Source organism: Colobus angolensis, unplaced genomic scaffold (genome assembly GCF_000951035.1).
Source record: "Colobus angolensis palliatus isolate OR3802 unplaced genomic scaffold, Cang.pa_1.0 Scaffold211, whole genome shotgun sequence".
NCBI classification, from domain to species: Eukaryota; Metazoa; Chordata; class Mammalia; order Primates; family Cercopithecidae; genus Colobus; species Colobus angolensis.
The window spans coordinates 3,849,850-3,874,466 of record NW_012115278.1 but is presented as its reverse complement, the minus strand read 5'-3'; the positions used below and the strand labels follow the sequence as shown (position 1 = coordinate 3,874,466).

General features: G+C 50.1%; 1 protein-coding gene across 1 annotated transcript in view; it reads left to right on the top strand.

Annotated features, from left to right (window-relative positions):
- HERC2 (HECT and RLD domain containing E3 ubiquitin protein ligase 2) overlaps positions 1 to 24,395 on the top strand; it is a 220,953-nt gene extending 196,558 nt beyond the window's left edge. Inside the window, exons 76-89 of the mRNA XM_011942889.1 lie at positions 848 to 1,025; positions 1,561 to 1,722; positions 3,178 to 3,269; positions 3,465 to 3,604; positions 8,380 to 8,567; positions 9,327 to 9,524; positions 11,903 to 11,986; positions 16,039 to 16,180; positions 16,334 to 16,528; positions 17,678 to 17,790; positions 20,350 to 20,540; positions 21,465 to 21,570; positions 21,861 to 22,073; positions 23,403 to 24,395. Coding sequence (XP_011798279.1) covers positions 848 to 1,025; positions 1,561 to 1,722; positions 3,178 to 3,269; positions 3,465 to 3,604; positions 8,380 to 8,567; positions 9,327 to 9,524; positions 11,903 to 11,986; positions 16,039 to 16,180; positions 16,334 to 16,528; positions 17,678 to 17,790; positions 20,350 to 20,540; positions 21,465 to 21,570; positions 21,861 to 22,073; positions 23,403 to 23,675 — 2,275 coding nt within the window. The 3' untranslated portion in view covers positions 23,676 to 24,395. The remainder of the gene's footprint in view (positions 1 to 847; positions 1,026 to 1,560; positions 1,723 to 3,177; positions 3,270 to 3,464; positions 3,605 to 8,379; positions 8,568 to 9,326; positions 9,525 to 11,902; positions 11,987 to 16,038; positions 16,181 to 16,333; positions 16,529 to 17,677; positions 17,791 to 20,349; positions 20,541 to 21,464; positions 21,571 to 21,860; positions 22,074 to 23,402) is intronic.
- The last annotated feature ends 222 nt before the right edge of the window (positions 24,396 to 24,617 follow it).

Here is a 24,617-nt window from a genome sequence, read left to right as displayed (position 1 = left end):
TCAACAAGTGGTTTTGAGTAATTGGTTAGCCTATGGCAAGAAATGAACTTAAATTCGTACTTTACACCATATCCCAACATTAATTCAAAATGAACCGAAGTCATGAATGTAAAACATAAAACTAAAAAATTCTAGAAGAAAACATGAGAAAATTTTTGTGATTTTAGGTCAGAAAAGATTTTTAGATTGAACTCCAAAAGCTTGATTCATGAAAGGAAGATGTAACTTGGACTTTATAAAAATTACAAACTGTTCTTTGAAAGACACTATGAAGAGACTGAAGCCATGAGCTGGCAAAGGATATTCAGAATCATATAATCTGACTAAGGTCTGATAGCCAAAATATATAAAGAGCTTCTTTCAAAACTTAATAAGAAAACAAAAAGTTTGTTACCAGTAGTCACTGTGTTATAGACTAGTGACATGCATATGTTAAAACTCTTTAATGAATTGTTAATTCATAGTGGGGGTGAGGTGCAAACTTTCCTTATAGGGCCAGATGGTAACTATTTTAGGAGTTGCATATGATTCTTTTTTTAAACCCTTTAAAATGTAAAACCTGTTCTCAGCTCATAGACCTTTGAAAAATGGGCTGTGCTTCCAACTTGGCCCAGTATGTGTGGTCACTTTCCAGCCTCTGAGTCAGAACTGGAGAAGCCCTGCCCTCTGGCCTTGTACTGGAAAGAGGTAGGACATGGTGACCTTTTGAGTTCAGGTCTGAATGATTCTTCTTGATTGATTTAGCAGTTAACTGATTAGGAAGGTGTAGATTGAGAGGTATTTAATACGCTGAAAAATGTTTAAGAAGAAAAATGTATTTCCGTTATATTTGGTGACTTTTTTGCAGTCCGTGTGACCGCCCTCGTGTCATTGAGTCTCTGAGAGGAATTGAAGTGGTCGATGTTGCTGCTGGTGGAGCCCACAGTGCCTGTGTCACAGCAGCCGGGGACCTCTACACGTGGGGCAAAGGCCGCTACGGCCGGCTGGGGCACAGCGACAGCGAGGACCAGCTGAAGCCGAAGCTGGTGAGGAGGCGCCGTGTGCAGAGGCCGGGGGCTGCACGCTCCTCACTGCTGCTGTCAGATGGGGGCGGTTTGCCACCGTCGCTATGATTTTAAAATTCCAAAGTATTTGCTGTTCTAGATTTTTTTGGTTTTAGGGTTGTTGGTCATAGCCCCATTTACAAGTAGAAGTTCTTTCTGGTGGAAATAAAAACCATCTTGGTACGTATTTCTTCCATGAGTCATTTAAACATCCTTTTCTTTGTAGTGGCAAATATTGCTTGGCGTCTAGAAAAATGCTTTGGCTTCGAGAAGGCCCACTGTATTTTTGGGTGCGAGAAGTGAATAAACAGCCTTCATGGTGATGTAGGGTTGGCTCATCAAAGGCACTAATACCTCCTCCTATCGTTTAGATGCGTGTAGTTCAAATAGATGAAGGTGCTTTCTCTTTTGTCTTATAGGATTTTAGAAATCATCTCTTTGTAAAGGCTTAAAAGCCACTCCTGTGGCAAGCCTTCTGGTGTTGTGCTTGGCCAACCCAAGTCCCTTTTCTCTGAAGGTGGAGGCGCTGCAGGGCCACCGTGTGGTAGACATCGCCTGTGGCAGCGGAGACGCCCAGACCCTCTGCCTCACAGACGACGACACTGTCTGGTCCTGGGGGGACGGGGACTACGGCAAGCTTGGCCGAGGAGGCAGCGATGGCTGTAAAGTGCCAATGAAGGTACTTCCCATTCTTGCCCTGCCCAGTGCTCTCTCAGCTCACTCGAGTCAGGGGTCCCCAGGGGCCCTCTGGGAAAACACGGCCTCAGAGCCCCCATAACCGACCCTCTGTGTGCACTTTAATCTCCTCTTTACCTTCTTTCCAGTAAATATAGTGGGTAATTGGCTAGAAAGTGTGTGGAGGGCCTAGAGGGAATAAGGTGTTTTATGTTCCTTGTGCGTTCTTTTGAGAAGTGGATCATCCGGGCACCGTGGAGCCCCCCGGTTTATTTAGCATGTAGGCTCACTCTCTCAGTTCACAGTGGTGTGGAGTTGCCACGGCTCGTGCCTGGGGGATGCCAGTGCTTGCTAAAGGGACTGCATCTGGGTTACCTGGGGCCACCTCAGGTGGGTGTCCTGTGAGGAGCGAGAGCAGGGCCTGCACAGCGCCCGAGTCCTGCAGCCCTGGTGGGGTCGGCGGCTCTGCTCCACACAAGCCTGGTGGCTCCAGGTGATTTTTTAGCTTTGCCAAAATGTCTTTTGTTCTTATGAACGGGTGGCTGGTACGTGGTTCAGGTCCTGCACGTGCTGCTCAGTGACATCGGTGTGTGCACCACACTGCCGTGTGGCCCAGGCGCTCTGCCGGGTACTTGGGAGCCTGGCGCTGTGAACCTGTCTCTGCCCAGCCTCCTCTCTCGTGGGGCTGTGGGGTTGCAGGTGTGGCACAGGTGCCTCTGGGGCAGACCCTCACTAGTGGCATGCGTCAGAGGCCCCTTCTTGCGGGAAAGAGCCTGGGCTTTGCACTTTCCAGGGTGAGGATGCTAGGCATCAGAGGGCTGGAGCAGGATGTCCCAAGGCCAGTGTGGTAGGGCCGGACACCAGGGGAGAGCTCATTCAGAGAATGAAGTCAGTTTTAGTTAATTTGAGTTTAGAAATGAATATGAGAACTTACGTATGAGAGCAATCACAGAGGCCATGAGGAGCAGCTCGCAGGATAAGGAAAAGTGTTGACTGGCAAGTGTGCAGCGTGGAGGGTAGGTGGGGCCCAGTGCTCTTGGCCATCCCTCCCCTTGCCTGCTGCTCCTTCCCCGCGGGCCTCTGGTCTGAGAGGGCTGGGACAGGTGACGAGAGACACAGGGACTGCTGGATTATGGTGCTGCTGCACGGAGAAGCACGGTTGGGGGAGGCCGTTCTGGGGAGAGGCTTGAAGGCCTCACCTGCAAAGCTTCCCCTTCCGGTGCCATGTGCTGGGTCCCGCCGGGCCACAGTGTGCCAGTGGGCGTGTTGTCAGTCACGGTCCCCCCTGCTTTCTGGGAGTGCCGAGATTAAGTGGAATATGATTTTCAGTTGCACTAAGTATTCATCATAGGTACAGGTTTTCAGAATTCCTACTAGATTTAGTTAAATCTCAGTGTGGTTATAGCAGTCAGCAGGGGCCTTGATGCTGTCTGTCTAACTGAACTTTTTCCCCTTCTAGATTGATTCTCTTACCGGTCTTGGAGTAGTTAAAGTGGAATGTGGATCCCAGTTTTCTGTTGCCCTTACCAAATCTGGAGCTGTTTATACCTGGTATGCACAATTCGGTTTAAACCCACTAAAACCAGATTTTAATTGGGGTGTGTGCACCACCTTTTCATGGATGGAATGTACCTTCTGCACCAGGCTATGGTTGTGTCCTGAAGAGCAGAGGCTGCCCAGGAGGCTGGGCAGGGTGGTCAATGAGATGACCTTGCTCCATAATTTCTATGCTTCCTTCATGTGCAGGGGCAAAGGCGATTATCACAGGTTGGGCCATGGATCGGATGACCATGTTCGAAGGCCTCGGCAGGTCCAAGGGTTGCAGGGAAAGAAAGTCATCGCCATTGCCACTGGCTCCCTGCACTGTGTGTGCTGCACAGAGGACGGTAGGTGGGGGCTCGGCACCGCAGGACTGAGGCCTATGAATCTAAGAGGGCTGCTTGAGCATAAGTGACATGCACAGCCTTAAAAGGGGGCACAGACCTGTCATCCCAGCACTTTGGGAGGCTGAGGTGGGTGGATCACGAGGTCAGGAGATCGAGATCAGCCTGGCCTACCTGGTGAAACTCTACTAAAAATACAAAAATTAGCTGGGCGTAGTGGTGCGTGCCTGTAATCTCAGCTACTCAAGAGGCTGAGGCAGGAGAATTGCTTGAACCCGGGAGGTGGAGGTTGCAGTGAGCCAAGGTCGTGCCATTGCACTCCAGCCTGGCAACAGAGCAAGACTCTGTCTCAAAAAAAAAAAAAGGAGGCAAAGGCTGGAGCTTATACCATGTCCTGAGAGTCTTATCTGCAGTCAGCAAGGCTTTGGCCCTGTCATCTTCAGCCCCTGCTGTTAAACCTGTGAAAGAGTTCTCCTTACTGCTTATTACTGGGCTGTGCAGAACAGAGCTAGCAGCCAGCCTGAGACGTGTCCTTAGACAGATCTGCTGCAGGCTTGGCCCTATGCTGGTGTCTGGGAACCTGGGTTTTGGGAAGACTACCCTGTTCCCTGGGTGGTAAGTGTGGTTCACTGTGCCTAAACTATCTGTACAAGTGATGTGGTTTGTGCTGAAACCTGCTTTCCTTGGTCTGGAACTTGTTACACGCCAGGAAGGGGGTGCCTGTGTGATCAGCCCCAATGGAAACCCTGGGCCTGGAGTCTCTACCCAGCTTCCTGGCAGACGGCACTTGACACGGCTCAGTGCTGGGGCAGTGAAGCTTGTCCTGTGTGGCTCCTGTGGGAGAGGACTCTGGAAGTTTGCTCCTGGATCCCCCTCTGCTTTGCCGCAGGTCCCCATCCCTGTGCTGGTCTTACTGTGTGTCCTCTTGCCATGATACACTGTAACTCTGAGCAGGAATGTATCCTCAGTCTTGTAAGTTGTGCTGGAGAATCACGAGTGTGGGGTTGGTCTGGGGAACCCCGACACAATGGCGAAAGGGACTTTTCAGGTCGAATGAAGTTTGTGAATCTGCTGACTTGATACAGAGATTATTCTGGATTATTTAGTGAACCCAGAGGAATTACACAGACCTTTTGATCAGAAAAGAAGGCACAAGCGTCAGTCAGAGATGTGACTGAAGAGGTAGTAGAAAGATTTTCAAAAGTCTGAGAGCTCTCTACCCTCTGTTGCTGGCTTTCGTGGAGGAACAGGGTGGGGGAATGGGGTGGCCCCTGGAAGCTGAGAATAGCTCAGCCAGCAAGGAACCTGGACCTCAGTCCCACAGAGAACCGAGCTGTGTCTGAATGAGCAAGGAAACTCTCCCCGGGGCCTGTGGGAAGGGAGACCCACGCGGGACTTCCGACCTGCAGAGCGAAAGGATCCTAAGTGTGTGTTGTTTAAGCCAGCCAGGCGGTGGGGATGTGCTATGGCAGTGGTGGAAAATGTGGGCGCCATCTTTCACTAACATGGCCGTCCTGCAAACTATGCTCCTTGTTAAAGCCTTTGGTGAGTTATGTAAGCACGCACCCTTTAATCATTTCACTGTCCTGTGACACTCCCTCGGTGTCTGGCATCATCCTTTTACTTCCTCAGTCTTCCTGGGCCTCTGGCAACTTGACACCAGTTATTTTGTAGCACGTTCTTCAGTCTGGGTTTTTTCCGGTGTTTCTGCCGTAGATTCGGGTTGTGTGTCTTTGATCGTCACAGTTCATCCTTGCAGGTGACATGCAGTTTGTCTCCTTTCTGATGGTGCTCACTTCAGTCGCTTGGTTACGTTGCTGTCTGCCGTGCTTTTCACCGTGGACATTGTTTATAATTAACAAGGATTTGGTAGGGACACCTGAATCTACTTAAATATTCCTTTCTTATGCAGCTTTGAATTAATTCATGTATTTGTTTTATCTGAGTGGGAATCATGGATCCTAATGGATTCATTGGGGTGTAGAGTCTTTTCCTGTTTATTTTGACGCTCTAGTTGTGCTCTGTTTGGCTCTGCCCCCTTGTTGTGTGTCCCCGTTGTCTGGGAGAACTTCCCTGCTCTGGCAGAAGAACATCAGCCGCCTCTTGTTCCCTCCATGCCCCATGCCTCGACCTGGCCATTTCTCCAAGGAGCCTGGCGTCTGTGGAGGAGAATGGCCTTGAGCAGACAAGGTCTGGATGATGGGTGAGCTCATTGCTATCGAGGCGTCACCGCTCCCCAGGCCTCCTCAGTGGGCAGAGCCAGGGACTGGTAGTGTAAACAATACCCCGGTTTATGTTTGATGTTTCCTCCTGGATCTGCATGTATGTTGAAAGCTGTGAGTTCCCACCAGTATCCCCAGGTCCAGTTCGGATCCACAGGGTTCATTCCAGTTTTCTCTTGGCAGCCTTGCAGCTCCTTTCTCTTCTGGCAGTTTGGCCCCCCGACCCTGTGCATAACCAGCGTCTCGTCCTCCGGTGCGTGGCTCCTCCTCTCACATGTGGGGGTCTTGGCTAACCCCCCTCGGACCTAGCACCTGGGTGGAAGCCCTCCTCACTCTCGCGGACTCATTCCCTATGCCCGGCTGCGTCTGCAGAGACGCCCTCCTCACCTGGTGTGTGCGACACCCACCTCGTGGCTTTAGGAGCAACCTGCAGGGAGCAGGCAGGGGCAGGAGACAAGCACAGGGAAGCAGGCAGGGGCAGGAGACAAGCACACTGCCCTTGATCACGCAGGCATCACACTTCCCAGACACCGAGAAGCTAGATTTGACAAGGCTAATGGTGTCTCCAGAGAACGTGAGCTTTGTTTCCATCCTGGTCACCAGGGACCTTGCCTGAGAATATTTTCCGGTGGTATTTCTTGGTTGAGGTCTAACACAGTACACTGAAAAGTGTGATGATTCTCGTGAATGGTGAATCTTATGTTTAGGGTATGAACAGAAACTGCATGTTCTTTTTGTATGTTATTTTTTAAATTTATTTTTATTTCAACAAGTTTTTGGGGAACAGGTGGTGTCGGTTACATGAGTAAGTTCTTTAGAGGTGATTTCTGAGACGTGGTGCACCCATCGCCCAGGCAGTGTACACAGTACCCAATATGTAGTCTTTTATTCCTCACTCCTCTCCTACCTTTCCCCCGAGTCCCCAAAGTCCATTGTGTCATTCTTAAGCCGCTGCATCCTCATAGCATGAGAACATGTGGTTTGGTTTTCCATTCCCGAGTTACTTTACTTAGAACAATGGTCTCCAGTCCCATGCAGGTTGCTGTGAACGCCATCGTTTCGTTCCTTTTTATGGCTAGTAATGTTCCGTGGTGTATATACACCACATTTTCTTATCCACTCATTGATTGATGGGCTTTGGAGCTGGTTCCATGTTTATGTAACTGCATATTGTGCTGCTATAAACATGCGTGTGCAAGTACTTTTTCAAATAGTGACTTCTTTTCTTCTGGGTAGGTAGCTAGTGGTGGGATTGCTGTATCAAATGGTAGATCTACTTTTAGTTCTTGGAGGAATCTCCACACTTTTCCACAGTGGAGCATGGAAGATGCTTTCCGTCACTGCGCATTTTCACAGAGAGCTGGTTTCTGGTTTTTATCCCCTCTAGAGGGAACATCTCAATGGGTTGTACTGGTTTCTGTTCCCACCAGCGGTGTAAGTGTTCCCTTCTCACCACATCAGTGCCAACATCTATTATTTGTTTATTTATTTTATTATGGCCATTCTTGTAGGAGTGAGGTGGTATCACATTGTGGTTTTGGTTTTAAAAACATGGATTTTAAGGTGGATCACGAGGTCAGGAGTTCGAGATCAGCCTGACTAACATGGTGAAACCCCATCTCTACTAAAAACACAAAAATTGACTGGGGCATGGTGGTGCGCACCTGTAATCCCAGCGCTTTGGGAGACCGAGGCAGGCAGATCATGAGGTTACGAGTTCAAGACCAGCCTGAGCAACATGGTGAAATCCCATCTCTACTAAAAATACGAAAATTAGCTGGGCATGTTGGTGTGCCCCTGTAAGCCTAGCTACTCAGGAGGCTGAGGCAGGAGAATCACTCAAACCCAGGAGGCGGAGATTGCGGTGAGCCAAGATCACACCACTGCATTCCAGCCTGGGCAACAGAGTGAGACTTCGTCACAGTGGTTCATGCCTGTAATCCCAACACTTTGGGAGATGAGGTGGGAAGATCACTTGAGCTGGGGAGGTTGAGGCTGCAGTGAACCGTGATCATGCCAGTTTACTCCAGCCTGGGCAACAGAGTGAGACCCTGTCTCAAAAGAAAGAATAAAATAAATCAAACAGACTTTTCCTCTTCTGTTTCACATGCAAGAGCAATTTGGGATGTTAGGGATATTGCTGTCTGTTCTAATATTATTCCGATGGATTTGGGATGTTCAGGATATTGCTATCTGTTCTGATATTATTCCGATGGAGTACTGCTGCCATTCATGCCTAGTCCTGAGAACTAACACTGTTGGAGGCTTTAGACCAGAGTCCTGTGCCTCTTACTAGAAGAGGCCTGGTGGCCAGCAGGGGCTGTGGAGAGTCCTGGGAAGTACGCTCGCTTCTTTGGATGTGTAATTAGCGTGTATTCACATTTAGGTCATATGTAAATCAGACATTCACGTCTAGGTCAGATGTAAAGTTGACAACTAGGTCAACACCTGGCTGAAGGGCAGGGAGCGTTGGTTCTGTGTGTGATGGAAGACGTTGGCAGCCATGTGTTTGCTGGCCTAGTATACAGGTTCTGATTCTAAATGCACTTCGTTCAGGTGAGGTTTATACATGGGGCGACAATGATGAGGGACAGCTGGGAGATGGAACCACCAATGCCATCCAGAGGCCTCGGTTGGTAGCTGCCCTTCAGGGTAAGAAGGTCAACCGTGTGGCCTGTGGCTCAGCACATACCCTCGCCTGGTCGACCAGCAAGCCCGCCAGCGCTGGCAAACTCCCAGCACAGGTGAGTCTGGGCAGGCTGGGTGGGTCGGGGGCGAGCAAAGTGTCCTCCTGTCACATGCTGCATCCTGTTGTTGAGTGTTTACAGAGGCTTCTCGGTGAAAATAATTCAGGCTCAGTAAATGTTAACCAAACAGTGTATTTACGAGCCTCGATATTTGGCTGGTTGTGGTGGCTCATGCCTGTAATCCCAACACTTTGGGAGGCTGAGGTGGGCGGATTGCCTGAACTCAGGAGTTCGGGACGAGCCTGGACAACATAGCAAAACCCTGTCTCTACAAAATTGGCTGGGCATAGTGGCGTACACCTGTAGTCCCAGCTACCTGGGAGGCTGAGGGCTGAGGTGGGAGGATCGCTTGAGTATGAAAGGTTAAAGCTGCAGTGATTGCACCACTGCCCTCTTGCCTGGGTGACAGAGTGAGACCCTTTCTCAAAAAAAACCTTAATATTCATGCCAGCCAACATTCTGTGTGTACGGTGTGTGTCACCTTCTATATCTTATAACCCTCACCAAACTGTTCTGATGTACATGCCTCACACTTCTTAGTAAATATATTTGTATAGACTAATTTTTTTTTTACAGTCAAACTGGACAGAATATTATTTAAAAAGCAGCACTGTGAGGTTTTGTAAAGCAAACTCAGAAACCATAATACTTCTCTGGTTTTGAAACAATTGTTTTCAGAATCCTTAATGGATGCCACACTGTGGCCCCCCTGTGCCTTTGGTGCCTGAGGGGCTGAAGGCCGTTTCTGTGTTCCAGGTCCCCATGGAGTACAATCACCTGCAGGAGATCCCCATCATCGCACTAAGGAACCGCCTGCTGCTGCTGCACCACCTCTCCGAGCTCTTCTGTCCCTGCATCCCCATGTTCGACCTGGAAGGCTCGCTCGACGAAACTGGACTCGGGCCTTCTGTTGGGTTCGACACCCTGCGAGGAATTCTGATATCCCAGGGAAAGGTATTCGAGTGGCAGTCTTTGCTCTAGGGGAAACTGGTGTCTTCAGTACATTGTAACCCGACAGAATTCCTGTCCTGGGAATAGAACACATAGAATACGGCTCATTCAGCAAATGTTCACGGAGTGCCTCCTGCATGCCAGGCTCTGTTCTGGGTACTTTATATCAATGAGAAAACAGACAAAAATGGTCCTCCCTTTTGGAGTTTATATTAAAAACAAACAGTATGGTGCTTCCTCTCTGCTTCGTAATCTCTGCCTCTGACCACTCCAGAAGGATGAGGTGGGCCTTCATAAACTAAGCCTTTGTTCCTGCGGTCCTCCTCTGCCCGCCTGGCCTTGTGGCATTATGGCGAGTTCCACTGACACAGGAAGGCAGGCGATTGGACTGTTTCTCCCGGGATGTCCAGCAGAGGGGGCCAGGAGTCACAGATCGCTTACCTTGAAGGTCCATGCCTGAATGTGTAGAGATTGCTGGCCAAGTGAGAATTAACAGGGGGTGGTGAGTAATACAGTCATGAGTGAGGGCATCTGAAAGTCACCAGGCAGCTTTTGACCTGAAGATGTTGCTAATAATTGGAGCTTTCTAGAGGTTGGGTTAGTTTCTGGCAAGCAGCTTGACAAGATGATCTCGAAGGGGCTAATGATCCTCCAGTAGCGGCATCTCTGTGTAGGGAAAAGCTTCAGAATTGGATTGAGGAACACTAATCCTGATTGTGATTCTGTGATGTGTTTTGTTGTCAAATATCATGGCCCATTCTTAGTGATTTAATAACATTCAGATGTTTTGGAGTCCTGTCCCAGCAGGTTACTTTTTAAAGACTGGTTTTGTTTCCACTTGGCTAGAACGATTTCTGCTGAACAGGACTGGGGCATTCATTTTACTTTCATGTGTGCCTGAGGGTGGAGGTGGTGAGGCTTGTGTTTAATGGAAAGATCATCTCTCTGATGAGAGAGGCAGAAGAAATTGTGGGCAGGTAAAATGGATAGGAAATGTAATTTCAATTACTATTCAATAATAAAAAGTAGCAAACGATTAATTTTACCTTCTTTTTGTAATCCTTCAAAGTTGTGATGATAATAGGCAGTGCAGAGGTAAAAAACCTTTCTTTGCAGGGAGAAAAATGGTGAGAGGCGGGGCACGTCCCACCTGGCCCTGTGTGAGCGTTGTGCAGGCTGTGAGCAGGGCATGGGTGGGAGCTGGTGTGTGGTAGGGGAGCGGTGGGCAGCAGCGTCTGGCACCTGCTGAGGCTGCAGAAGGTCAGGGGAGTGTGAGGGCATCTGAAAGGGACCTGTGGTCAGGGACTGTGCAGGCAGCCTCGGTTCTGGTCCTGGGTGTGGTGAGGATCGGCCTCAGAGAGTGGGTGTTACTACTCCCGGTCCCGAGCACCAAAAGGGACTCTCCAGGAAGGTGGGCGGGCCGGCGACTAGGAGGAGAGGGGAGTGCTCCTGTGGAGGGGGAGCTGCCCTGGGGTCCAGGCAGGGCCCGTGGGAGCAGGATGAGTCTGGGCTGTGCAAGAGGCATGGGGCTGAGGTGCCTCCAGGATCCCCGTTCCGGGTCTCCTCTGGCGCTTGGGGCCCTCACCTCCTGCCTTGGAGCAGCTTGGAGTTCTTAGCCTTTGAACTGGGCAAGGGCTCAGCCTCCACTGAGGGACCCTTGTGCTCCTACAGCCCACCCCTAACTGAAAGAAGGCACGACTGGCCACTTGGCCAGGAGAGCTGAGACCCCTGCTGACCTCTCTCCTCCCTTTCCATTGTCACGGCTGCTTGCTGCATCCTGCAGCCTTTCCCCATGGGCATGGCCGACCTGCTCCCTCCTGGGGAAAGGCTGGGTCCTCACTGTGGTGCTCATGTTTGGCCACGCCCTGCTATCTTCACCCCGGACACTCCCAATTTCTTTTAGTGTGATCACAGCCAGGACCTCTGGTTGGCTCCACGGCGCTCCCTGGCCCTGTGGCTGCTGTGTGGCAGTCAGTGGTTTAACATCAGTCCCTGCCGCTGGTGGACTTAATGTTTGGCAGGGAAATCTTGACTTCGAGACCTGCGTCAGAGCAGGTGCTCGCCAGGCCCAGCCCTCCCTGTTCTGCGCCCTGCATATGCTGAGCTCTTCCAGCCTCCGGCACGCTGGTGGGTGGAGGTAATTCCCTGAGGGACCTGCCTCTTGGCTGGCCATTGGCACTGCCTGCCCTGACTTCTGTCCCTGTGCGCTTCAGTGCCAGCCTGGTCCCCTGCACCCTCACAGCTTGAGAAAAGGGAGCTGGCAGTTTTCTGTTCTTAAGGTCGTCTTCAAATCAGATCTTAAACAAAACTATGTCATGATTTCTCCAGGAGTGATGCTTTCTGTATCAGATTCTAAATTTTGTCTGTTTGATGTGTTTTAGGAGGCAGCTTTCCGAAAAGTAGTGCAAGCAACCATGGTGCGCGATCGTCAGCATGGTCCCGTTGTGGAGCTGAACCGCATCCAGGTAGCGCATGGAGAGACACGTCCTGTGCTTTTCTTGTAGCCTGACAGCCTTAGAAGTGATGCTTTCATGGGTGCCTGGGCCAGGACGAGAGCGCTGGTACCCTGCCATCCCGTGCACCCCAACTTTAAAGAGCAGGCGCCACCTTCTTTTTTGTGGGCTTCCTGTATGTGATGTGCTGGGCCTTCCAGGAATGTCAGTGTGTTTCTTTATATAGAAGTAATGAAGATTTATCTCAGTCCAAAAGCACAAACACAGGTCAGCAAGAATGGGGAAAATAAAATCAGCCCTCTTCCCACTGAATGATGATAACCGCTGCTGTTAAATTGGGAGGTGTGTGTCTGTTTGTTACAGCCAAAGCAGGATCACTGCCTTTTAAAATTTGCTGTGCTCCTCCCTGCCATGGAATAGGGCTCTGGGGCTGCTTGTGTTTGGCAGCTGCCTGCAGCCTGCTCCTCTCTTGCAGGAATGTGTCCTGGTTTACTCTGTTAGATTTCTCTGATGGTGCTAGGGGGCCATGCCCACTTTTCTGTGGTACAGGCAGGGCTATCTGGGTATGTCTTCAGTCGCCCCTTTTGTTAAGTTCTGAGAAGTGGAGTGGGTCACAGGCCCAGTGATAGTTTGATGATACATCCAATTACAGGTTATAAAAAAAAAAAACAGTTCATGCTCCCACTATCCTCACACCCTCCCCCCACCGGTAGTTTTCTTTGCCAGTGTCATAGGCCGGAGTTACTAATATGTCTCATGGGTAGTAGTCAAAGAAACGACTAGTAGACCGTTTGTAAGTTTATACTGCTTCAAGTCGATATAAACTCGCAGTTACAAACAAAGAGGAGCCTCAGCCCTGATGATGATAGCGTGCAGAACTTGACATTTAATGCTCAGATGAAACTGGCCTCGCCTCTTGGATCAGACACAGAGAGCCACGAAGAGCAAATTCTTTGTTCCTGTACCTTTGTATTAGCACATGATTTTTACCCTGATGTTGATTACATGACTAGAAATTGTTTCAGAGTTATATTTGGGGGCATGTTGAATTAAGACACCAGACTCTTGTCCTTTGTTGGACAGCTCATGTGACCACATTGATGGAACTGGTGTCTTCACTGACGTCAGAGTGTTTAATGCTAAACTGTACGTCAGTCATGTCCTCAAATAAATAGTTTGTTTAACTAGGTTCATAAAAAAGCTTTTATTTCCCTACATTGGATGATCGCTTCAGTTTGCTGTGCATCATAAACATTACAGCTTGTAAGAAAGGCCAGCCAATGGCTTCTGCATCGTCTAACCCCAGCGATTGAGTACGTCTCAACTTGCACCTCCCTCAAAACCGCACGCAGGCGTTTTGGGCCAGGGGCTCTCAGGGTGGATGTTCAAGCCCCCTCTTCAAGCCTGGGGGGCTCTGGGCATCAGCGAAGCTTTGATAAACTAGGATGCAGGTTAGGCACCCTTATTTCTGTCTTTGTATCATCTGAAATTTTTGAGAAGTCATTACATGCTGAATGCCTCTTTCCTACGCATCTTGCTATCCCCAGCTTGTGTTACAAAAATGTTCAGTATGCAGTTGAAAAAACAAACTAGGTAAATGGCAAACAAATTTATATTAGTCCTTCTGGCCAAGCGTGGTGCACGCCTGTAATCCCAGCACTTTGGGAGGCTGACGTGGATGGATTGCTTGAGCCTAGGAGTTTGAGACCAGCCTGGGCAACATGGTGGAACCCCGTCCCTACAAAAAGTACAAAAATTAGCCAGGTGTGGTGGTGGGTGCCTGTTGTCTCAGCTATTCAGGAGGCTGAGGCAGGGGGATCGCTTGAGCCTGGGAGGCAGAGGTTGTAGTGAGCCAAGTTCATACCGGTGTATTCATTCCAGTCTGGGCGACAGAGCTAGACACTGTCTCAAAGCAAACAAAAAACAACTTATATTGGGCCTTTTTTTTTTATTTGAGACAGAGTCTTGCTCTGTCGCCCAGGCTAGAGTGCAGTGCAGTGGCGCAATCTCGGCTCAACTGCAACCTCCACCTCCCAAGTTCAAGTGATTCTCCTGCCTCAGCCTCCCAAGAAGCTGAGATTACAGGCGTGCGCCACCATGCCCGGCTAATTTTTTTTGTATTTTTAGTAGAGACAGGGTTTCACCGTGTTGGCCAGACTGGTCCCGAACTCCTGACCTCAGGTGATCCACTCGCCTTGGCCTCCCAAAGTGCTGGTATTATAGGCGTGAGCCGCCACGCCCGGCATCAGGCCTTCCTAAGAATCAGATAAACACCCTTCAGCCTAGTGTGCAATGTGGATTGACGTCTGGGGGCTGCTGTGGCTCAGCCACGGCCCCGGGTGCCATAGGTGGCTCCTTCCCGTTCAGGGTAGCATGCCCCTCCCGAAGAGAGGAAATTTTCTACAAATGTGGAAATAGAAGTGATTTTCTGCCCAAAACTGAACATGGAGAAAAACATTCTATGAATTCAAGGTGTGCACAGGACACCAGCACGGAGCCAGGAAGGCTGCACAGGCGCCTCCATCCCGCCACCCCACGCCTGTGACGATGCGCTCAGGGCACCCCTCCCAAGGGGATGCCGTGGGAGGGGCTCTCATAGCTGTCTGTGGAAAGTTGCGGAGATGCCAGAACACAGATCATCTTACTGGAGGGTTTTGTTTGTTCGGAATTTTATTTAGTTTTATAGCAGGATCTGAACGTCAGTACATAAAAACTTTTTTACACTTAAAAATTTATTACAGAATTATTACATGCACATTTCTGAAAATTTAGGGACTTCATATTAAAGACAGTTAAAATCATCTGTGTTTCTATTGAGCAGAGAAAGTGCTGTCCCACAGGAGCCTGTCTCCTTCCAGGATCATGGCTGCTGTTTTCTGCAGCCTCTGAGCGCAGACGGCCTCTACTAGTGGGTGCTGTCACGGAGAAGAGGCAGCCCCGTGGGCTTCGGGGAGCTGGGTGCACCTGTCCTCTCACACGGCCGCCGTGACACAGGACATGTCCTGTTCTTTTCTTGTAGCCCAGTCTCCTCTGGGCATGATGGAGCCTTAAAAAGCTGCTGCGAGTTTCCAGGAACTCACATCTGTGAACACCTAGCCAAGTGTGTGGCACACAGACAAGTTCATTCTACAGGCAGCTGTGGCTTCTGTCTTTCTTCTTGTATTTTTAGTCTTGGTTATGGCAGCCTGTGCTGTAAATTGTTTAAACTCAACTTTATGTGAGCTAAAGATAAAGAGGCTTCACTGGAGGAGTCATCAAAATACATTCTCAGGACCATTTTTTCTTCCATTTTTCTTTTTGACATGCTTCCAGACTGGGCTTCTCAGATGATTCTGACACACAGCCTTGGCCACCTGCCCTCCGATGCCCCGAGGTCCTGCTGTGGCAGGGGCCCTAGGGCTCCTGCCTTGATGTCTTTGGGAATTGGAGTCCCCTGAGCCTTTGGAAATTGTAGCTTAGGATGAGAAGGATGGGCAGCGAGAGTGACTGCCTGTGTTGGGGAGGCTGAGTGGCCCCGAGGCTTGGAAGTGGGATGGGCGGAAGTGGATATGGGAAAGGGCTGGCCCTGGCCGAGGTACTCACTGTATCCGCTTCAGTCTCAGGGGCATTGGGTTGAATCTCTGAGTGCCGGGAGTCTGTTCTGGTCTGCTGGGAGAGCTGCTTTTGGAGTTCCTGGTGTCTTATTTCCTGAGGTCATGGCAACATGGTGAAGTGGCGGCAGTGCATAGGGTGTGAGAATGGTCCGTGCCAAGGTGATGCTGCTAGGCCGCAGCTGTAGACGTGGTGGTAGTGTGTGTCATGTTGGAAGGTGTGTTCGTTCAGACACACTAGTCCTAGGGGCTGCTGGGCATATCACTGGCGACATGCCCAATGGGGTGAGGGCAGCGGTCTCGGGTGTTCAGAGTCGAGCGCCCTGGATGGTGGGGTCTGCAAGCAGGTGCGTGACCAGGGAGGGGTCCATGCACAGTGCCTCCTCCTCATGCACTCGCCAGCTCCGCGTGTCCCTGGCTGTGTGTTTCCTGCTGCGGTAGCAGCCTCACGCTTGCTTGCTTCCTCCTCTCCAGGTCAAACGATCAAGGAGCAAAGGTGGGCTGGCCGGCCCCGACGGCACCAAGTCTGTCTTTGGGCAGATGTGTGCTAAGATGAGCTCCTTTGGTCCCGACAGCCTCCTCCTTCCTCACCGTGTCTGGAAAGTCAAGTTTGTGGGTGAGAACTTGCCGGGTGTGCTGGAGCACCTGTGTCCCTGGCAGTGGTTGCCTGAGCCCACGGGGAGCACAGAGGCCACATGGTGCGGGAGCGTTGGGACTCTTCACACAGGACTGTGTGAGGGGACTTCAAGTGGCTGCTTCTCCCCTGCAGGTGAATCTGTGGATGACTGCGGGGGTGGCTACAGTGAGTCCATAGCTGAGATCTGTGAGGAGCTGCAGAACGGACTCACACCCCTGCTGATCGTGACCCCCAACGGGAGGGATGAGTCTGGGGCCAACCGAGACTGCTATCTGCTCAGCCCGGCCGCCAGAGCACCTGTGCACAGCAGCATGTTCCGCTTCCTGGGTGAGCTTCTCGGCCGCTTGAACTGTGTTGCTGTGCCCTGTGCCTGCTCTTGAGTTAAAGTGTACCGTCTGTTTGAGGAGTAGCAGTAGATGTCTTGAATATCTGCTTTTAGTTTTTGAGACTAAAAACTAATAAAATGTTACCAATAAAAATGACTTTTAGAGCCAGGCACAGGTGGCTCACGCCTATAAGCCTAGCCCTTTGGGAGGCTGAGGCTGGTGGATTGCCTGAGGTCAGGAGTTCGAGACCAGCCTGACCAGTATGGTGAAACCTCGTCTCTACTAAAAATACAAAAAAAAAAAAAAAAAAATTAGCTGGCTGAGGTGGCATGCACCTGTAGTCCCAGCTACTCAGGAGGGTGAGGCAGGAGAATTGCTTGAACCCAGGAGGCAGAGGTTGCAGTGAGCTGAGGTCGCACCACTGCACTCCAGCCTGGGCGACACTCCGTATCCAAAAAAAAGAAAAGACAAGACTTTTCATGTTGATGGTGCATTTCACCAACACTATGGAAGCGAACAAGGTGTGCTGTTGACTTCCGTGCCTAGCATTGAGGGCCTGACGGAGGTGGACCGTTGGAAGCTCTGTGCATGGTTACAGGCACTGGCAGAGCCAGCGGGCCCTGGCCACGTGCTGAGGACTGGAGACTGCCTTGAGCACTCAGAAAATGTGAGATTCTGTTTCTGCATCTTCCATGTTTATCTGAGACTTGGGATCAGAGGGGAGTGAGGTCTTCACCATTGGCCAGTCCCTCCCTCCTGTCCCACTGAGGGTGTGCAGTGTCCTCGGCTGTGCGTCCCACCACAGCCAGCACCTCCTGGGCAGGGCTGGAGCTCCCTGGAGGACACTCCCATGGGGAAGTTCCAGCTCTTTGCTGTCAGAAGAAGAAGAATTGGCCTCTGTGTGGCTTAAACTAGTGTGTGTGCAGAAGAGGTGTGAAGAGTTAGAGGCTTATAGGCACAAAAGGAAATGACAGATGTAGAGGAGGACAGATGGTCTTGAGGAAGGGCCTAGACCTATGATGTGGGTGTTAAACGGCTTCAGAAGGTTCTGAGGCCTCAGTGTGGAGCTGCTGCCAGTGGCGTGTGTGTGAGCGGGAAGTTTTGTCATCCTTCTCAAGTGTCCTCTGTCACTTGTGTCCTGAATGACCAGGTGTGCTGCTGGGCATTGCCATCCGAACCGGGAGTCCCCTAAGCCTCAACCTCGCTGAACCTGTCTGGAAGCAGCTGGCTGGGATGAGCCTCACCATCGCGGACCTCAGTGAGGTAACTCCCTGGGGCGCAGGCGGGGCCTCTGGGGTCTTGTTTTTATTATTATACTTTAAGTTCTAGGGTACATGTGCATAGCGTGCAGGTTTGTTACATATGTATACTTGTGCCATGTTGGTGTGCTGCACCCATCAACTCGTCAGCACCCATCAATTCATCATTTATATCAGGTATAACTCCCCAGTGCAATCCCTCCCCCCTCCCCCCTCCCCATGATAGGCCCCAGTGTGTGATGTTCCCCTTCCCGAGTCCAAGTGATCTCATTGTTCAGTTCCCACCTATGAGTGAGAACATGCGGTGTTTGGTCTTCTCTTCTTGTGATAGTTTGCTAAGAATGATGGTTTCCAGCTGCATCCATGTCCCTACAAAGGACGCAAACTCATTCTTTTTTATGGCTGCATAGTATTCCATGGTGTATATGTGCCACATTTTCTTAATCCAGTCTGTCACAGATGGACATTTGGGTTGATTCCAAGTCTTTGCTATTGTGAATAGTGCCGCAATAAACATACGTGTGCATGTGTCTTTGTAGTAGAATAATTTATAATCCTTTGGGTATATACCCAGTAGTGGGATGGCTGGGTCGTATGGTACATCTAGTTCTAGATCCTTGAGGAATCGCCATACTGTTTTCCATAATGGTTGAACTAGTTTACAATCCCACCAACAGTGTAAAAGTGTTCCTATTTCTCCACATCCTCTCCAGCACCTGTTGTTTCCTGACTTTTTAATGATGGCCATTCTAACTGGTGTGAGATGGTATCTCATTGTGGTTTTGATTTGCATTTCTCTGATGGCGAGTGATGATGAGCATTTTTTCATGTGTCTGTTGGCTGCATGAATGTCTTCCTTTGAGAAATGTCTGTTCATATCCTTTGCCCACTTTTTGATGGGGTTGTTTGTTTTTTTCTTGTATATTTGTTTGAGTTCTTTGTAGATTCTGGATATTAGCCCTTTGTCAGATGAGTAGATTGCAAAAATTTTCTCCCATTCTGTAGGTCGCCTGTTCACTCTGATGGTAGTTTCTTTTGCTGTGCAGAAGCTCTTTAGTTTAATGAGATCCCATTTGTCAATTCTGGCTTTTGCTGCCGTTGCTTTTGGTGTTTTAGACATGAAGTCCTTGCCCATGCCTATGTCCTGAATGGTACTACCTAGGTTTTCTTCTAGGGTTTTTATGGTATTAGGTCTAACATTTAAGTCTCTAATCCATTTTGAATTAATCTTCGTATAAGGAGTAAGGAAAGGATCCAGTTTCAGCTTTCTACTTATGGCTAGCCAATTTTCCCAGCACCATTTATTAAATAGGGAATCCTTTCCCCATTTCTTGTTTCTCTCAGGTTTGTCAAAGATCAGATGGCTGTAGATGTGTGGTATTATTTCTGAGGACTCTGTTCTGTTCCATTGGTCTATATCTCTGTTTTGGTACCAGTACCATGCTGTTTTGGTTACTGTAGCCTTGTAGTATAGTTTGAAATCAGGTAGCGTGACACCTCCAGCTTTGTCCTTTTGACTTAGGATTGTCTTGGCAATGCGGGCTCTTTTTATATTTAGAAAACCCCATCGTCTCAGCCCAAAATCTCCTTAAGCTGATAAGCAACTTCAGCAAAGTCTCAGGATACAAAATTAATGTGCAAAAATCACAAGCATTCTTATACACCAGTAACAGACAAGCAGAGAGCCAAATCAGGAATGAACTTCTATTCACAATTGCTTCAAAGAGAATAAAATACCTAGGAATCCAACTTACAAGGGATGTAAAGGACCTCTTCAAGGAGAACTACAAACCACTGCTCAGTGAAATCAAAGAGGACACAAACAAATGGAAGAACATACCATGCTCATGGATAGGAAGAATCAATATCGTGAAAATGGCCATACTGCCCAAGGTTATTTATAGATTCAATGCCATCCCCATCAAGCTACCAATGAGTTTCTTCACAGAATTGGAAAAAACTGCTTTAAAGTTCATCTGGGGTCTTGTTAACAGGCACATCTGTTCTGCGGGTCTGGTCAGGCTGTGAACTCTGGCCTAACTCGGTGCCCAGGTGATGCAGAGGCTCCTGGCTGTGGGCTGTCTTTGAGTAGCGAAAAAAAACAGATCATCTACTTTCTGGTGTTTTGTAACATACACTGTCTTGTCAGATAAGGAAGCTCGCCGCCTCCCCTGTGAAGAAGCTGAGCTTTTGGGAAGCCAGGGGGCCGCAAGTCAGGCTTGCACAGGAGGCTCTGTCCTGGGGCGACCACAGCCAGCTCATCCCTCATGGCTGTGTCGTGCCTCGGCTGCAGGGCGGGAATCCTTGCTAGCCAGTTGCTGTAACTTTCTCAGTGGTTAGTTTGAAGCACTTGACTGAACTGTGAATTCTTCGTTCAGCTCCTTGGGTGAAGTACTCTCTCGTTGCTCCTCTTCTGTCTTGGTGTGTGCTGTGTAATTGCAGCCTCGAGATGCGCTTGAGGCTGACCCCGGCTCCTGCTTGACAGAGTGTGCTGGGTGGACTGGGATCTGGGGTAGAGACGAGCCCTGAGTCGACACATGGGCTTTCTTTTTCTCCTTAAAAGGTTGATAAAGATTTTATTCCTGGACTCATGTACATCCGAGACAACGAAGCCACCTCGGAGGAGTTTGAGGCCATGAGCCTGCCCTTCACGGTGCCGAGCGCCAGCGGCCAGGACATCCAGCTGAGCTCCAAGCACACGCACATCACCCTGGACAACCGCGCGGAGTACGTGCGGCTGGCGATAAACTACAGGTTGGTGGTCATCTGTCTCTGTTGCATTGACACAGATAGCGAAAGTAGCAGAAGATGGTTGTGTGGACATGTGTGTTTTTCAGGAGTATCATCCACAGTACAGTAATGGATTTGGCTGCAACTATTGCTGATCTGTGGGTATGAAGCTTATTTTGTGATCAGGGTCGGTGTTTATTACTCCTAGCTCTAACCAGAATACCCAGATCAACAAAATCCACCCATTTGGGTCACTGCACCTGAAGAGGCCATAGTTTTTGCCCCTGTGTGCTTTCTTTGTTGGCTTCCCTGGGACAGGGCTGTGTCTGGGGCTGTCTCGACTCCCTCCAGGCTGCTGGAGTGACACAGAGCAGCCTTCGCCAGGTGTCCAGGTGTGACTGTGCACAGGCCTTTGGGCGCCGTGATTCAGGCTTGGCCGGTCATTACCACCACCCACAGTTTCCACTGCTTGTCCCATGTCCCCTGGAAGCACCTGAGAGTGTCTGGATGAGGCCCCATGTGGTGGGTGTGCCCTGTGGGCTCTGGTGGGGGTGGTCCTGGCAGGTGTCCTGGGTGGTGCTGTCCCCCGTGTCGTGTCTGCTGTGGGTCAGACACATGGCGTCTCGGGCCTGTGGCGGTGCGTGTGTCTTTCCCCTCTTGGTGCTGGCTTCTCCTGGGGTATCCAGTGGATACTAAGAGTGGTGGCTTGGGGTGTGTGTAGCTGTGGGTGGTCGTTAGGCTGTACCCCATCTGCCGTATGAGATGAGCCGAGTGTCGGGAGAAGTTCTGCAGTGCTGAGCTGCTAAGCATTCTCATGCCATCTGGAGCTGGTGCTGTCCTCCCAGCCGGGAAGTGTGCGGCCGCAGTGCTGCGTGCCAAGGATTGGTGTGAGCAGAACAAAGTCAGTGTCACTGAAGACAGAAGTGTAAAGTGAGCTTTTTCTTCCAGACTCCATGAATTTGATGAGCAGGTGGCTGCTGTTCGGGAAGGGATGGCCCGCGTTGTGCCTGTCCCCCTCCTCTCACTGTTCACCGGCTACGAGCTGGAGACGATGGTACGCTGACCCCCAGGTGGGGCTGCCCTGCAGCTGCCTTTTGCCTGCTGACCCACAAATCAGTGACAGTAGTTCAGAGTCAGAGCCTTGCCCTGTGTGTTGACTGAAGGGAGGGCACTCTGAGCGCGTTCCTCCACCCGCCCGCAGGAGGCTGTATGCGGGCCCACCCGGAGCCCCCAGACCTTTCCCTGCCCCAAACAGGCCTTGGTGTAGAGAGGGAATGTGGTGGAGTCTTGCGGAAATGCCAGGGTGGGAAGCATCACATGGCCCTGACAGACATCCTCCTGCAGGTGTGTGGCAGCCCTGACATCCCCCTGCATCTTCTCAAGTCCGTGGCCACCTACAAAGGCATCGAGCCTTCCGCGTCGCTGATCCAGTGGTTCTGGGAGGTGATGGAGTCCTTCTCCAACACAGAGCGCTCTCTCTTCCTTCGCTTCGTCTGGGGCCGGACGAGGCTGCCCAGGACCATTGCCGACTTCCGGGGCCGAGACTTCGTCATCCAGGTAGGCTCCTGGCTGGGCTTGGCAGCCCTGGGCTGATGTCGGCCAGTGGTGGCCAGGTCCTCACCCACGGTCCTGCAGCACATGGAAAAATGGGCCTCTTGTGTCTTCACAGAAATGAAAATGGAAAATCTAACTTCTCTGATGTGAAGGCTCAAAATGTTATGATTATGTGTTTTGGGTACAATTACCTGTTTTTTTTTGAGACGGAGTCTCGCTCTGTCGCCCAGGCTGGAGTGCAGTGATCGGGTCTCAGCTCACTGCAAGCTCCGCCTCCCGGGTTTACGCCATTCTCCTGCCTCAGCCTCCCGAGTAGCTGGGACTACAGGCGCCCGCCACCTCGCCCGGCTAGTTTTTTGCATTTTTTAGTAGAGACGGGGTTTCACCGTGTTAGCCAGGATGATCTCGATCTCCTGACCTCGTGATCCGCCCATCTTGGCCTCCCAAAGTGCTGGGATTACAGGCTTGAGCCACCGCGCCCGGCCTGATTACCTGTTTTTTAAAAATGTATCTGGCCATCCCCAGAATACACCACTGCTGTGTCAGCCCACTCTAGGTTTCAAACACATGCAAAGCACTCGCTCAGTTATCTGGTCGAATTAGGTGAGTCACTAAGTAACATGCTACATGCTGAGAAAAATGAGGCTGCTCGTAGGATTGAGAAGAAGGGTTTTGCTTTGGGTTCCAACTCTGTGGGCCAGGGGTCAGAAACAAGCTCGCCGGACCTGCCGGGTCACTGAGAGGGGGTGGCCTAATGCCCCCGCTCTCTGTTGGGACCGTAACAGCAGTGCCTGGGTGGATGGATCCATAGGGTCCACTTTTCCCAGCATGTGCCCAACAGAGCCTGACCTGCGTCTCTACCAGGGTTAGAAAAGTGGCGTCTTTCAGGGTCACCTTGGAGAGTATGCATAGTTTTTTATCTTAGAAGGTCAGTAATTCTTAGTTTTTGTCCATAATTCTTGCTGTTTCTTAGTATCTTAATCTGTAGTGGTCAAAGTTGGGCTGGTAGACTCGTGAGGAGCTCTCCCATGGTCACGTGCCTGGCCCTCCGCCTGCCAGGCCTCCCTGGGCCCACAGGGGTGGTGTGGTCCTGGGGCCCTGTTCCCGGGATGACCATAGAGATTCGTCGTCTCCATAGTGAGGTGCTGTTTCTTACTCCAGGTTCTAGGAATTAGTTGCACCTTGTTACTCCTAAAGTTGGTTGGATTATGTTTTCTGCTGTTTTGTTCTTAGCAAAATACATGGTTTTGTGAGCATGAAGAGCCTAAGAGTACAGTAAAGTAGACTGCAGCCGTGTTCAGTTTCTGATCGCGTCATATTTCTGCTCCACAGGTGTTGGATAAATACAACCCTCCAGACCACTTCCTCCCTGAGTCCTACACCTGTTTCTTCTTGCTGAAGCTGCCCAGGTATTCCTGCAAGCAGGTGCTGGAGGAGCAGCTCACGTACGCCATCCACTTCTGCAAGTCCATAGACACAGATGACTATGCTCGCATCGCGCTTACAGGAGAGCCGGCCGCCGACGACAGCAGCGACGACTCAGATAACGAGGACGTCGACTCCTTTGCTTCAGACTCTACGCAAGATTATTTAACAGGACACTAAGATGGGGACATGTCCTTGTGAAAGGAAAGCCTGAGCCAGGCGGCAGAGCGCTCGCTGCTGTGTAGACTGTAGGCTGCCTGGTGTGTCTGATGAGAAGCGTCTGTCCTGGAGCCAGGCGGGAGGAGGGCTGGAGAGACTGACTGGCCGTGCTGGGAATGACAGTGGAAAGGTCCGCCTGTGCGCGTGGAACACTGTGGACGCTCAACTTCCAAGGGTCTCCTCACCCGTAATGCTGCATTACATGTGGGACTGTGTTTACACAGTGTGTAAATGTTTATATAAATAACGAATTGCAGCATCCCCAAAATGAATAAAGCCTTTTTACTTGTGGGTGCAATCGAGTTTTTTCTTTCTCCTTTCTTTCAAGTGTCGTGAGTCGCCTTGATTGTATATTGGAAGTAACTGTGTAACAAATCGTTATTATAAATACTTCAATTAATTTTACTCTGAATTTGTTTATTAAAAGCCTTTTGAACATGATTGATCAGTATTACTTGAATGCAGCCAGAGGATATTTAAACCAAAATGAAAAACCAGAAGGCCATTTGGTGTCCCCTCTCCCAGGTGTCCCCTTTTAGCATATGCATTATGTCATCTGAATTGAGGCCTTTCTGTGAACAGCGTCATAACTTCTATCATGGAAAGTGTACTATATATAATGTTTGTGTCATGTATATGCCTAAATTTTAATTATCTATAAATAAAACATCTGTCATAAAAGTGTAGGCTGAGCTTTCTTAACCAGTTAGACTAGCACCAGGGGATATACTGCAACCAAAAAGTCAGTCAGTCCTTGATAACAGCAGTAGGTGAGATTTCAGCCAAGTTTAGATTTTTTTTGATTACAGAAACCAAACTCAAGTCACAAGTGATCAGGAGAATGGAAGGTTCCAGGGGACCAGCTGGTGGCAGGGGCTGAAGGGCTCTGGAGCCTTCAGGGTT